The 13635-nt window shown below is 38.6% G+C and overlaps 1 protein-coding gene across 1 annotated transcript in view; it reads right to left on the bottom strand.

Moving 5' to 3' along the window:
• Positions 1–2418: 2418 nt before the first annotated feature.
• LOC119737371 (ATP-binding cassette sub-family C member 8-like) overlaps positions 2419–13635 on the bottom strand; it is a 34376-nt gene continuing 23159 nt past the window's right edge. Inside the window, exons 16-32 of the mRNA XM_038211682.1 lie at positions 13194–13334; positions 12429–12642; positions 11901–12127; positions 10992–11152; positions 10424–10493; positions 10074–10231; positions 9452–9544; positions 8811–8913; positions 8351–8464; positions 7630–7741; positions 6158–6288; positions 5522–5600; positions 4346–4454; positions 3838–3941; positions 3372–3505; positions 3147–3209; positions 2419–2955 (exon numbers count right to left, since the gene is read on the bottom strand). Coding sequence (XP_038067610.1) covers positions 2818–2955; positions 3147–3209; positions 3372–3505; positions 3838–3941; positions 4346–4454; positions 5522–5600; positions 6158–6288; positions 7630–7741; positions 8351–8464; positions 8811–8913; positions 9452–9544; positions 10074–10231; positions 10424–10493; positions 10992–11152; positions 11901–12127; positions 12429–12642; positions 13194–13334 — 2151 coding nt within the window. The 3' untranslated portion in view covers positions 2419–2817. The remainder of the gene's footprint in view (positions 2956–3146; positions 3210–3371; positions 3506–3837; positions 3942–4345; positions 4455–5521; positions 5601–6157; positions 6289–7629; positions 7742–8350; positions 8465–8810; positions 8914–9451; positions 9545–10073; positions 10232–10423; positions 10494–10991; positions 11153–11900; positions 12128–12428; positions 12643–13193; positions 13335–13635) is intronic.

Here is a 13635-nt window from a genome sequence, read left to right as displayed (position 1 = left end):
ATCATGTTATCTCACCGAACACAGCAAATTTGCAGGCTCTAGGTTTTTATCAAAAATTTGCTAAATTATGATGGTCGATTTTCTGACTTCGTTCAAAACCAGCAAGGGGAATATGAAGCTTAACAGCGGTAGTTAACCGAATTTTCGGATCGGGTCATCATTACCGTCCATCCCCAAACCCATCTTAAACGGACTTTTTTAAACCGGCCAAACACATTGTTATTCCCTTATTAAAAGCAAATTAGCTAGCAACACAGCAACATATTATTCATGTAGTCATACATGAAGTAACGCACTTTTGGTGTTTCATCATGAAATATTTGAATATTTGAATGTATTCATATCTGCGTTTAAGTTTTTCCATCTTTATATTTCTTCATAAAAGGATGGTAGAGCATTGTTTAATAAGTAAGTACACTTATGTACACTGTCTTTTTTCAGGAGTTATATCATCAAATAGTCAACCTGTGAAATTTCATCACAATAGGTGCTCAAGTTTTTTTTAGAAATCAGCATGTAACGGTTTCACATTTTGTGATGCTTTTATACACATTATGTTTTTCTCATGGCAGAATTTTATGCAAAAGGACAATTGGTAGGATTACAAATATTATACCAAGTAAGCTTTCAGATTAAAAATCGAAAAAAAAAAACACAATTCTGATAATCATCAAAGCTATACATGAATTATATGTCTTTAAATTCTTTTTTTATAAAGTTTTATTTTTTGTCTTTTTTTTTTGTTACTATTATTTCAGTTACATTTTGTTTTTAAATATTGTTTTACTTTCTTAATTTCCTTGGGTGTAATCAGTTATTAAATGGAATTAAACATACACATTCATATGTTACTTAAAGTCACTCATGGCAAAAGTATGCAGTAAGAAAAACATCCAACATTTATAAAAAAAAAGGTTCCTTTTGTATCTGATTTATAATAAGCATTCTTTATGCCCCAGCTTGTCCGCCGGATATGACACTAATGTATTCCATACATTAATTTTTGAGAGATTTATAATATTATACCACAATTTCCAATATAAAAAATCGAACATTCAATGCGTTGTACGCAATTCTTTAAAGACAGTGTAATCTATATGTGACACCTTATCATGTCAGTTATTTCGACTGCTCTTTAGAAGGGCATTGGCTTAATAACAAAAGCAAAAACAACCCAAAATATGAAAATATATACAAAAACGCACACAATATTGATTAATTTCAAGACCTAATAATTCACCAGCATGCAAGTCAACTAACGTAAATTAAAAATAATTGGCTTTTTTGAAAAGCCTTTGTGTTTGTTCTGATTTTTTTCTTTGTTCTTTTTGTTCAATCCCAAATCCCATAGGCTCTGTGCACGATTTGTCTCCCATCCAATTTGGGCATTCATCTTTGTCATGCATCATTTAGAAGTAGCATAGACATTAGTCTATAGCAAAGTTGTGTCATCATGTGTCATGTGACATCATCTTAAGGGTGCATTTTTCAATGGCCTTTATCTACAGAAGTACAAGGTTGGGTTGAAACTCTGTATAAACATATACCGGGATGTGTTATAGATGAAAATTGTGGTGACATCATGATGATGTCATCATATGATTTTCTTTGGATTTTCGACATTTTGAAGTTCATTGCTGTAGGCCTATCTCACAAACGCAACATTCTAAACTCAACCTTCTTTTTGTAATAGGGTTATTAGGTCATACGTATTTGGAAAATAAGCTAAAAATGTGTGATGTCACCATGATGTCATCAATAACACGGTTTTGCAAAACACATAAAGGTAGGTTCAGGCGTCTTGAAACTTGGTGGGAAGGTAGATAATGTTGCTAGCATGCAAAATTAAAAATGACGTCAAGATGATGTCATCAACTGGTTATGAATAAATGTTTAAACTTTTTTTTTTGGCAAGCAGCTAACTTTGACATTAAATGCATTTTGTACAAAAAATTATCATTAAAAAGACTGCACATCGCCCCTCAAAAATAAACTCATAAAAACATTATAATACAGATAAGCCCTACGTTCTGTTCTTAAACAGACATACATATATACCCCTAGTTGTGTTTTACAAACATTACTACTGCTACCAACAAAACTAAAATTGACTATATTCGTTAGCTGCTTTTCCCCTAAATAAAAACCTTTTGGCAGTCCAGAGCCTCGCTACATATTGTGTTCTTATGAGACATCAAAGTGTTTCAAACGACTGTGAGGGTGAAGCTTGTGTCCTTGACCAGACCTTTTACATCAATTTGTCCAATTCATCGATGAATATAAAGAAAAAGGTTTGGGTTAGCTGTGTGCCCCACAAGAAGCTCAGACAAATTTAGGAATACTCATCGATACTTTTGTTACGTTCAAAGAAACTATAGCAACTTGATTCTTAACTGGAGGTGCGCACATAATTAAAAAAAAAACCCTTTTGGTTGAAGAAGCACCAAGTTTATACGTACAGCCTCTGCACAAGTCATGCGCTTACGAACACCATGAACAAAACGTAATATAACATAGCTTTTTAACATGAAAAGAGTAATATAAACTTTTCTTTCATATTACCATCTCAATAATGTCTTCTTTGATTGTTGGATAAGTTTAAACCATCGGCAAGAAATTGAAACATTAGTTGGTCTTCTCCAAAGCACACATCTCCAAAGAGATAATTTCAATAATTTGACACCCTGAACACAGTCCTCTGCAGCATACAAAGTGCAAAATGTGCTATCCGTCCTTAATTTCTACAACTAAGAAAGCGTTAGCGCTAAAGCGATGACCAATGTCTTGAGGACCATCTTCACAATGCAGACCACCTTCTTAAGTTCCGGCTTTCACCAGGGAAGCAAAGATACTATCTTCCTGGGCTAGTAGATTCTGTGGCGTGTCATATTCTGCAATTCTGCCCTCATTCAGAACCAAGATGTGGTCTGAGTCCAGGATGGTTTGCACACGATGCTGCAAAAGATGGAAATAAGTTTTAGAAGGTAACACTGAAAGCCTGAAACTGAAAAATATTACCACGGATATTGTGGCTGTGGGACTGGAAGACTTCAACAGAAAGGTGAATTTCAATTTCTCACGCCTGGTTATTTTTTAGTGCGAAGACATTTTTCTGGTGTTATGGCAGAGATGGGTTTGTTACTTACAGCTATGGTGAGTACAGTCCTCTCCTTGAAGGCACAGGCTACAACGTCTTGAAGAATGGCATCCTAGGAGGAAAAAAATGTCAAAGTAAAAAAAAGACGGTCTTGAAGACCTGATAAGACCCGGCACCCGATAAGAGGACAGGATAAAATTTGTTGGAAGAAGTCCAGCAACAACAGTTGAATGAATTGTCAACCCAGAGAGGATCAAATGGTGGAGGAACTCACGGTTTCCAAGTCGATGGAGGCGGTTGCCTCATCCATGACCAGGATGCGAGTCTTCCTCAAGAAGGCACGAGCCAAGCAAAACAGCTGCCTCTGACCCACGCTGAAATTCTCACCTCCCTCCGTTACCATGGCATCTAGGGAAAAAAGGAAACAACCCAAAAGTGTTGTTCACATTGAATACCACGGATGGGCTAGAGTCCCAATGGAGCAAGTTTAGTCAAGGACCATTGGTCAATCTGGGAAGAAAGGAATTCAGGAGAGATTAGGATGATGGTGAGCTTAGTACTTGTGTTCTTGGGCAAGACACTTTATTACAATTGCCTTTCTTTACCCAGGAGTATAAATGAGTACCATGAGGGTAGAGACCCAGCTGAGGGAATCAGCATTCAATTATTTCCAGTAAAAAAAGCTCCGAAAAAAAAAGAGGGGAATTCAAGAAGTGAAATTAAAATCAAGTCAATCTTACCCAGTTTGAGGTCGAGCTCAGACACCACATCTTTCAGTTGCGCAATCTCCAGGGCTTCCCATAATGCATCATCATCATGCTCGCCCTGAGCATCAAGGTTAAACCTTGGAAACAAGAATACAATTTTAAATTTAAAAATACAAATTGTCTAACCAACAAGTCATTTGTTTTTGCTTTATCTGCAGTGCATTACGGGAAAACTTGACATTCATTCAAACACATTGTTTTTATTTTGTTCTATTTGACAGGAAGTCAGCAGTTTTTACTCTTTAAAGGAGGAAAGCATTTTGAGTTGAAATTATTTCTTCTGAATAAAGTCTTCTGAATTATGCAAACAGTGAAATATGGATTGTAAACTGTAGGAGGTTGAATATTAATAAACATTTAAAATTGGTGTGTTCAAGACCAATGCTCCCTGATACACAATGTTAACCTTTTCCTGACCCAGCGCCCTTTTACAAAACAAACAGCATGAGCCAAACTTCAGTTTTTAGGGTAACTTTTTTACCTGATAGTGCCAGTGAAGAGTACAGGGTCCTGTGGAATGATGGCCAGACGACGTCGGACTTCCACCAACGGCAGATGGGCAATGTTCACTCCATCAATCAAGATTTGCCCTGTCAAGGCCAGAAATGAATTCTTTAATTTAAAGAACTGTTGATGTTCCATCTTATAATAAAGACCTGTTCACGGGCAATGTTTAAAACAATTTTAAAGATGCATTTCCCGATGCTATTTTCAAATTTCAGCTTGAAAATAGATTCCTTTCTAAACTGCTATTTTTTTCTAGCAGTACAAGATTTGTTCACCTACGAAAAAGGAATTCTTTGCTTAAAAAAACATACAACTTGAAAAGTGGTAAAGAGAAAAAAAATAGAATTTGTTGGAAAGCGTGGAGAATGCAATTAACATTAAAAACACTTTGGCAAGAATTTCCCAATTTTTTTTGGCAGATCCCTGCATGCATACGTAGCGTAGCAGTATTACCTCTGATTTGTAGAGCCCTGCATTAATGGACATTCGTAAATACCTCAGACAGTTTAGCTATTCCTATTGGTCGAGAGCCCGTCACGTGGCCGGTCTTAAACGGATGATAAAGGCATGGCTAGCTGGTCTTAAACACTTTTCCAGTGTCGCAATAAAATGTGGACTCCTAAAACTCCAGTGCCTCTTACTGTTTCATTGGTTGAACGTTCACAATCCTCACGTAGGCATGCGCAACACTACCAGCGAGTCCGAATTTTATAGTTCTAAATTCAAAACGCAACGCCCCAGGTGCGTTCTACGCGGGCGTCAATCTCCTTAAAAGGGTTGTTTACATCTTACTCGCCAGCTGAAAACTCCATGATTGTGCTAGAGGGATGTTATAAAAAGCATGAAGTGAACTTGTTGAACAAAATCAGGATTTTTTGAATGAATTATTTGATATTTTTTTACCGAAAAGGTATTTATGAATGGGAATAAATATGTGCTCAGTCAGTATTTATCACTCTGTTTAATACCGCTTAAGAGTCTGGGTGCTGTTCATCTGATAATTATCAGCACCCAGACTCTAAGCGGTATTAAACAGAGTGATAAAAACCTCCAGAGCACACATTTATTCCCTTAGTGTAACATTTGCATAAATGTAATGCCCTGACACCAGGTATGCAATATTTCATGATTATAGGACTGTTGGACTGACCTTTAAATGTCTGGATGATCCTAAAGAGGGTCAGGGTCAGCGATGATTTACCGCTTCCAGTCCGACCACAAATCCCAATCTAAACACACAGAAAATCAAACTTTCAGCTCTATGCTTGCTCAGGCACAAAATGAAACATGTATTGAAAAGTTTGTGCTTTTATTGAAAAATGTCCAATACTTTCGTAAATCATACCATCCCAGATCTTTCAAAAGGTTTTGGAAAAGCATGTTCCATTGCAGCCACAGTTAATCAACATTTTTGAGGAGTGTGGCCTAGTGGTTAGGGTTTGTAACTCATGATCAGAGGGCCAGGGGTTCAAATCCAGCTGCTGACCATATGTTGTGTCCTTGGGCAAGCCACTTCATCCCCACTTGCTTCTCTCCACCCAGGAGTATTAATGGGTACTGGCATTAGCTGGGGAGTAACCTGCGATAGACTAGCATCCCATAAAGGGGGAATAGAAATATTATAAGTCATTTCATGCAATTAAAACCGGAGATAAACGCCGACCTGATGGGTCACATTGACTCATGACAGACTTTACTATTTACTTTAAAGTTCCATTGGAAGAAAAATTAACATTGGTCACTGCATGGTGGTGGAAAAACAACCTCAACAATCCTGTCAGGGTACCTTTTCTCCTGCCTTGAAGTGGATATCAATGCCATGGAGCACAGGATCAAGTTCTGATGCATATCGGGCTGAGACACCCTTGTAGACGATCTCACCCTGATCTGGCCAATCATGGCGTGGCTCAATTACACCTGCACCAGAACACAAAATGAAGCAACAGGTGTTTATTAAGCTACAAATATCAGTGACAGCTGTTTAAAGCTACAGCTTTGTCTTTTGCCAGTATGTGCTCATGTAGTTGTTATTGTCAAAGACCACACAGGATCGCTAGGTAGAGCTTCTGATGCAGCCTTTGCTACCCTTTTGAAAGCATTTTTAGCATCAGGGTATGTAAATGTTTTGTTGGTATTGGGTTTTTCAAAAGCACTATGGACTCTTATCTGTTACTTCATTACTTGAATAGGGCAAACTATTATTTTGACATTCAAACTGCCATTCACAGACCTTTATGTGTTCAATAAATGTCACTTGTCATTTCTTGTCCCTTGTCACGGTCATTGTGTCACTTTGCACAAACCCTTTTGCTGCCATTGCCAGACTTGTATCTCACTCAATATCTGTCATTTGTCATTTGTCATTCTTTGTCACTATCATGATGTCACTTTTAACTTATCATCATGCTTTTTTAATGTAGGGAGACCAAGTGCGCCCTCAGTTGTTGTTTGTCCAAAGTTTGGCAAGGTGATTTGCATAGTGTGACCTTTGTGCTTCCCGCGCAAAGGCAACTTGTAACAAGTTTTCTCCTGTGGGCTTCGAACAGAGAAGACCAACATATATTTTGTCTGGAAAATTCTCTCGTTTTTGTAGGGAGCATGGCTCCTGCCATGCTCCTGAGATATATCACTGTGGTAGGTTAATTTCATAGAAGATTCCCTGTGAGTATTGCTCTGTTTTATTTTCATTTTGTGAGGGAAATTGTGTATTTTCGGGATGAGAGTTGAGACATGATTCGTTGCATTTTAGGTTTGTACTTTGATGTGTAGCTTATATACCTATACAGACATGTGTTGAACTTTGACACACACTTTGTATTTATTTTGACATTTTATTGTGCACACAGGCTTGAATGCTTGAAGTGTTGTAATGTAAGAATAAATGTATTGTAGTTAGGAAATCACAGTCGTCACATCATCATAATTCAAATTGTATATTCTGTTAGAACACTCGTCCACTTTAAATAGAGGACCGTTCCTCCTTCCTTCCCCCTTAATTGACGTGGGAGCTGGTTCACTTCATTAAGGATCAATAAGTGTCTCAACAAATGTCATTTGTCATTTCTTGTCACTTGTCAGGCTGAATGTGTCACTTTTCACAAATATGCTTCCACTGAAGGAAATTTACATCACTCAATAATTGTGAGATATCATTGTCACACATGTCACTCAATAATTGTCATATCTCGACAGTTATTTGTCACAGTCACTTGTCACTGTAATGTCACTGCCATTTGTCATCATCATTTGTCCACTCACCGTCATACTCCTCTTTCTTGACAGACTTGTAGTACTCCACTCGTTCCATGGCATTCATCTGCATCTCCAGGCTAGCTGACATCCGGATCACCCAGTTCAACTGGCTCGAAATCTGCATGTCAAATGACCGCAAAATTAACAAGTGCCCAAAAGCATTCCCTTGTTCTTGGTAATCCCCTGTTACTTGTGACTGGCTTGTGAAACGTCTTGTGATGTCCTTGTGACTAGAACTGCGAATTGACTAGTGATTTATTTGTGAGGGATTGTGATGGACTTGCGAATGGACTTGTGATTTACTTGTGACAGGAGTTTGGCTCGGCTCCAACACTGACTTACGCTAAGAGCATTAAGGAACGTGTAATGGACATGTGACGACATTGTGACTTCTGAATCGATTTGAGATTTACTTGCGACTGAAAACTTGAAATGACTTGTGATTTACTGTGACAAGACTTGTAATGAAGTTGTGATTTACTTGTGACGGCCTTGTGATTTTCTTATGATGGGACTTAAGAACTGACTTGAGAGTCACTTGTGATGGAAACAACTATTGGACTGACTCACAATGGGAGAACAGGTTGTAGTCTCAGCAAGGTTGGATTTCATTTGTTATTCTTAATCACCTGTTACTTATGACTGGACTAGCAAATCGACTTGTGATTTAGTTGGTATAAGACCTACGATAGACTTTTGACCGACTTGTGATCAATTTCTGACTTACACTGAGAGCGTATGTTATTGCTAGTCCCACCAAGCTAGGCTGGAGGCCACCTGAGAGGGCCGAGATCATGGTTGCAAGGCCGGCAAATAACACGATGGCTGCTCCAATGAGTTCCTGTCATAATAGGGCCGACATAATTTCAGAATGGGTTAGAGTGTTCACTATTTCATTCTGTTTCACTTTTGTGAATGATATACCTGGATAAGATAAAGGATAATTTTTCAACAGGATCATCGAGGTTGAACAGATTGACATTACCTACAGGAATTGAAAATTGAAGTATTCAATTTATTGTTTTGCAGGAATTTGAAGAAACAAAATCTGGAATATCCACTGCTATTGTTAATTGATTGAATTCAAAATTTTAACATCTTGAGTAAAAGGTGATTTGAATGTAATTAGGCGTGAGGTTGTCAATTGCCCAGATATTGATGCCGTTGTTTAAATCTCAAAAACTCACCAGTCTGGTCCCCAACCACCTATTCCCTGTGTTTATGTACAGGAAAGTCAGGTTACTCAACTCAATCTTTTGGATGATGAGTTTCTGGAAGCGATGCTGCTGCCTGTTATTATTTAAGAGACAATAATATTCAGTAAATCATTTATTCAGTAGAATTCTTTCCAGACATTACATTTCACAGAAATGTGACACATTGATTTAAAGCATGTAAACTGTCTATTAAAACAGAAATCACTGTCTAAGCATTTAAAGTTGCTGTTCCTTGTTTGAAATGACTAATTCTGCACCAACAAATATAATTATAAATTAATAACCAGGAGGCCAGAAACACCGGGGCAAAGCCCTTCTCTTGTGTTACTGGGTTCTTTTACATGCATTGCATTACACAACAAACGGGACCTCTGGCTTTACGTCCCATCCGAAGGACGAAGCAATAATTGTTAAGTGCCTTGCTCAAGGGCACAAGTGTCCGGGCCCGGGCTCGAAACCCACGCCACTGTTGCCTCTGAAACACCAGAGCACGAGTCCGGTGCTCTTAACCGCTAGACCATGACACTCCTCTGCGATGGTATTAAAGTCCAACCCGAGCACGTACGCAAACAAGAGCTTATAATTTCCTAAACTGTCTAACGATGCCTCACCTGTAGGCTCTGATGGTTGACAATCCTCCCAGAGATTCAGAGAAGTGTGCATAGACTGGGGACTTATTGATGCTGTCAAGACGCTGCAACTCCCTGCAGAAATGAAAAAGATGACACACACATGACACATGATGACCTTCAACGACCTCTAATCTTTAATCTAATTAAAATGATTAACTTAACCTAATGATTTCACTTTAAGGTTTGGACAAACTGTGTTTACATTTCATTCAAGTACCTGGAACATGCACACAAATTGTAACAATTGCACATACTGCTAAGAATGATACTGCTAAATCCAAAAACTTGCTTTAGCTTTTAAAAGGAGCTGGCCTTCAAATGAAAAAGAGGCAATTGCAGTAAAGTATCCTGTTTGTGAACACAAATACTATATCATGACTTTGTTTCTATCATCCTGCTGGGAAGGTTGCTTAAACACTTAAATGTCATGAACATTTTTTACCAGCCTACCCCTACACCTACCCCAAAAGTACAAAATAAATATACAAACTAAGAAAATAAAAATAACCTTGATGTTTTAAAAGAAAAAGGCAATTGCTGTAAAGTATTCTCGAGGGCATAAACACTATTTTGAAATTGTATTTAAAAAATTCCAATTTACCTGGATGTTGTAATGAAGACCTTCACCAATAGGAGGTAAAAGCACACGATGGGAATCAACGCGACGACGAAGTACCAGGTCACGATAGCGTCCACCAGCACAGCCACAAGGCAGCTCATCGAAAACATCAAGAAACCATTCAGAGTCCCTCCAAGTTGCTTGGGAAATGAAATGAAAGATCAGAATATGAAACCAAAACATCAGAAAAAATTGAATGAAAACATTAAAAAAACGAGAACATCAGTAAATAAAAACAAAGACATCAGAAAACAATGGAATAAAAACATCAGAAAAGGACACAAGAACGTCAAAAACGTGCTACAATCACAGAGTATTGTGGGATACATTACCGAGTCAATGACCGACATGTCAGAGGAGAACCGATTGAGAATGCGCCCAATTGGGGTAGTGTCAAAGAACCTGGCGTATAAAATTGGAAACAAATAAATTCAAAAATTTATAACGACATGTTTCAAATCTAATCCATACAAAAAGTTAAAACAATCCTGTGCAACGGCCAAAAATACAATGTATGCAGATATCGACATGGAAAAGAATGATCAACCTGAAATGCCGCTAGAATGTTTGCTAGAAGGCTTCCTGAATTCTCTAAAAAACTTCGCTATGCGGGAAACCCAAAACCCATCATTTGTACTTAACTTTCAACGAGTATCAAGCTGCGTGGCTGGCCACTACATTCCTAGCTATCTCCAAAACTACTTGGTGGATTTGAAGATCACGGAAAAAAAGGGATTGTTGATTTTCTTTGTAATAATTAGTTTGTTTTTCTTTTTTGCTTTCTTCATTGAAAAACTCAAAGAAGTAAAGTGAATGCAAATCTGAACCAACACCCACCATTAAAGATTTTTTTTAATCAAAAAATTAGGATCTCAACTGGGCCCCAGACACATTTCTTACCTAAGCGGTGCACTCATGACGGTATTGAGCATGCTGTTATGAAGCTTCTTTGCTGCAAAGAGAGATCCAATGTAGATCACCGTGAAGGAACCAGCTTCAACTAGGATACTGCCTACAGACAGGCCTGCATAGCCACCCAGGTAGTAGCCAAGTAAAGCATCCTGAAATGGCACAAGAGATTGTTAACTTGATTCAAGAACTTCAATCAAAATCCGACAATATTCAATGAACCCGAAAGACTAGCCTATCTTCTTTTGAATGACTGACCTGACTGACCTGACTGACCTGATTGACCTGACTGACCGACTGGCTGTCTGACTCCCCGACTGACAGACTGATTCCCTGACTGACTGACTAAAAATCTGACTGCTTAAATTTGTAGTGCAAAAAACGGCCTCGCTCATCAGTGATCTGTGAAACATTCAACGTTCCCTCGGCTTTGCCTCAGGAGATAATATGCTCACCAGATAACTTTGGGTAACTAGTTCAACTATAATACTTGATGCAGGCAACAATTTGCTATTATCTACCTTGTGTTCGTTATTACTCACTTTGGATATTACTCGGTGGGTTATTATTTCGGTATTATTTACTTCAGTCTGGCATTATTCACCTTGGGATATAACATTTTTACTATACCACTTGATGGGTCCATATATCGGTATTATTTACCTTTGATTGGTATTATTCACCTTGGAATATATTTTTTTCTACACTACTCGATGGGTCAATATTTCGTTATTATATACCTTTGTTTGGTGTTATTCACCTTGGGATATATTATTTTTACTATACCACGTTATGGGTCAATATTTTGGTATTATTTACCTTTTGTCTATCATTATTCGCCTTGGGATATTACTTTTATTATTAAACACTCAATGGGGCGAATATATTTTTACTATTTACCTCTGATCCATTCAGGGACGTGTTGAGATTATTCCCATGTTCTGACCACCCCGCCAGCCAGTAGTTGGTGCCCACACCCAGGCCGTTCTTGCCCAGAAGCAGTAGGAGTTGAAACAAGAAGACCCCAAAGCCCAGGTGTTTGATGTAGACCAGATAGATTCGCCAGGAGACAGAGCCTTCAGCTCGTTCTTCCTTCTCAACCAGACGACCAGCTTGTGTTGAATCCGCTAACAAAAATAAAGATCCGGGAAACTGTGATTAAAGCTGGTAAGGACTCGGTACAGGAACAGGTTTTAGTTCCACTTAAGCAAAACAATGCTTGTTTTTGTCTCTGAACTAACTGGCGTTCTAGAGTCAGGCCGAACCTGAAAGCGGTTAGAGCCTCTGCGCAGTTCTATCTCATTTTGTAGTGCAGGATTCCATGACCTTTCCGTAATTTCCATGATGCCTTTTCCAGGTTTTTCCATGACTGTAGGAACCCTGCCATAGACACCCATGTGTTACTGCCAGCTGTTGGCGTGGCCTTACCTCTGGCTAGCTCTGCCTTCTTCTCTTCCTCCATGATAGTGGAGACTTGACGGACCAGCTTGGCTCTCTCTTCTTTTACGTCTTCACCTTCTGATTCCGATTCCTCGGCTTCATTGGCCGTGGCTGACCAGTTGGCTACAAGCTCTGGGTTCTCCTCCCGAATGTCTTCTAGCGTTCCCTGGTGACGGATCACACCGTCTTTCATGTACACAATCTGTAAGTAAATGGAAAAAAACCAATTGGTAGAGCCTTGCAGGGATATTGCTTAATGAAATTTATATGCAAACTGAAAGGGGAGATCCACTTACAATACCGCAAAAAAAACCAGACCCCCAAAATGAAGAAAAACAGTTTTTGTCTTAATTTTTTTTGGAAATGACGTTAAACTTAATCAAGGTAAACCCTCAAATGTATTCTTTTTTTCTGAGTGAAAAAAAAATGTGATTTGGCCTCAATGTGAAAAAAAAAATCGAAATTGAAAAATCGAAAATTTCTGACAAGCAACGACCATTTCTGTCCCTCCTAAAGGCCCAACATATTGAGAAAAAATGAACAAATTTCAATCGAGGCAGAATTCAACCGCTTCATGATATGCAATTCAGTTCCCAGTGAAATTACGCGAATGCAAAGCAAATTCGGAACATAATGGCAACTATACGCACTGTGAATTTTCACAAATTGAAGAAACTCAAGTCAGTCAAGAAGTGCTTGGCATTTGCATTAACATGAAGTACGATGAGGCCTTAAGAGGCAATATATCCAGACCTTATCAGCCTTGTCAGCATACTGCAACTGATGAGTAACCAAGACGACTGTGCATTTACTCTTCCTCATCAAGTAGTCCTCAATGCCTTCCTTGAAGAGATGACTGCCAACGTGCATGTCCAAGGCGGACAAGGGATCATCCTGAAAAAAACACAAACCAATATTAAAAGCTTTTACTTAGGTGGCGCAAGCTTACACTCAAAACAAGCCTAGAATTAAAACAGGTGTCTCTCTCAGGAAGGCACACTGTCCCTAAGACAGCAGGGATGTGCTCAGTCCATCACAAGTCCCTGAAGTCCATCACAAGGCCTAAAGTTCCAATTCAAGCCACAAGCTATTCAAATGAGCTTTGACAAAGGCATTCTTTTGTTACTGTTCACCCACTGTCATTCGTGACTGGTTTGTGATGATTTACTTATGATGGACTTGTGATGGAACTCGT

Source organism: Patiria miniata, unplaced genomic scaffold, assembly GCF_015706575.1.
Source record: "Patiria miniata isolate m_02_andy unplaced genomic scaffold, ASM1570657v1 HiC_scaffold_3, whole genome shotgun sequence".
NCBI classification, from domain to species: Eukaryota; Metazoa; Echinodermata; class Asteroidea; order Valvatida; family Asterinidae; genus Patiria; species Patiria miniata.
The sequence above is the reverse complement of the archived record's forward strand: the minus strand, read 5'-3'. Positions and strand labels throughout refer to the sequence as shown.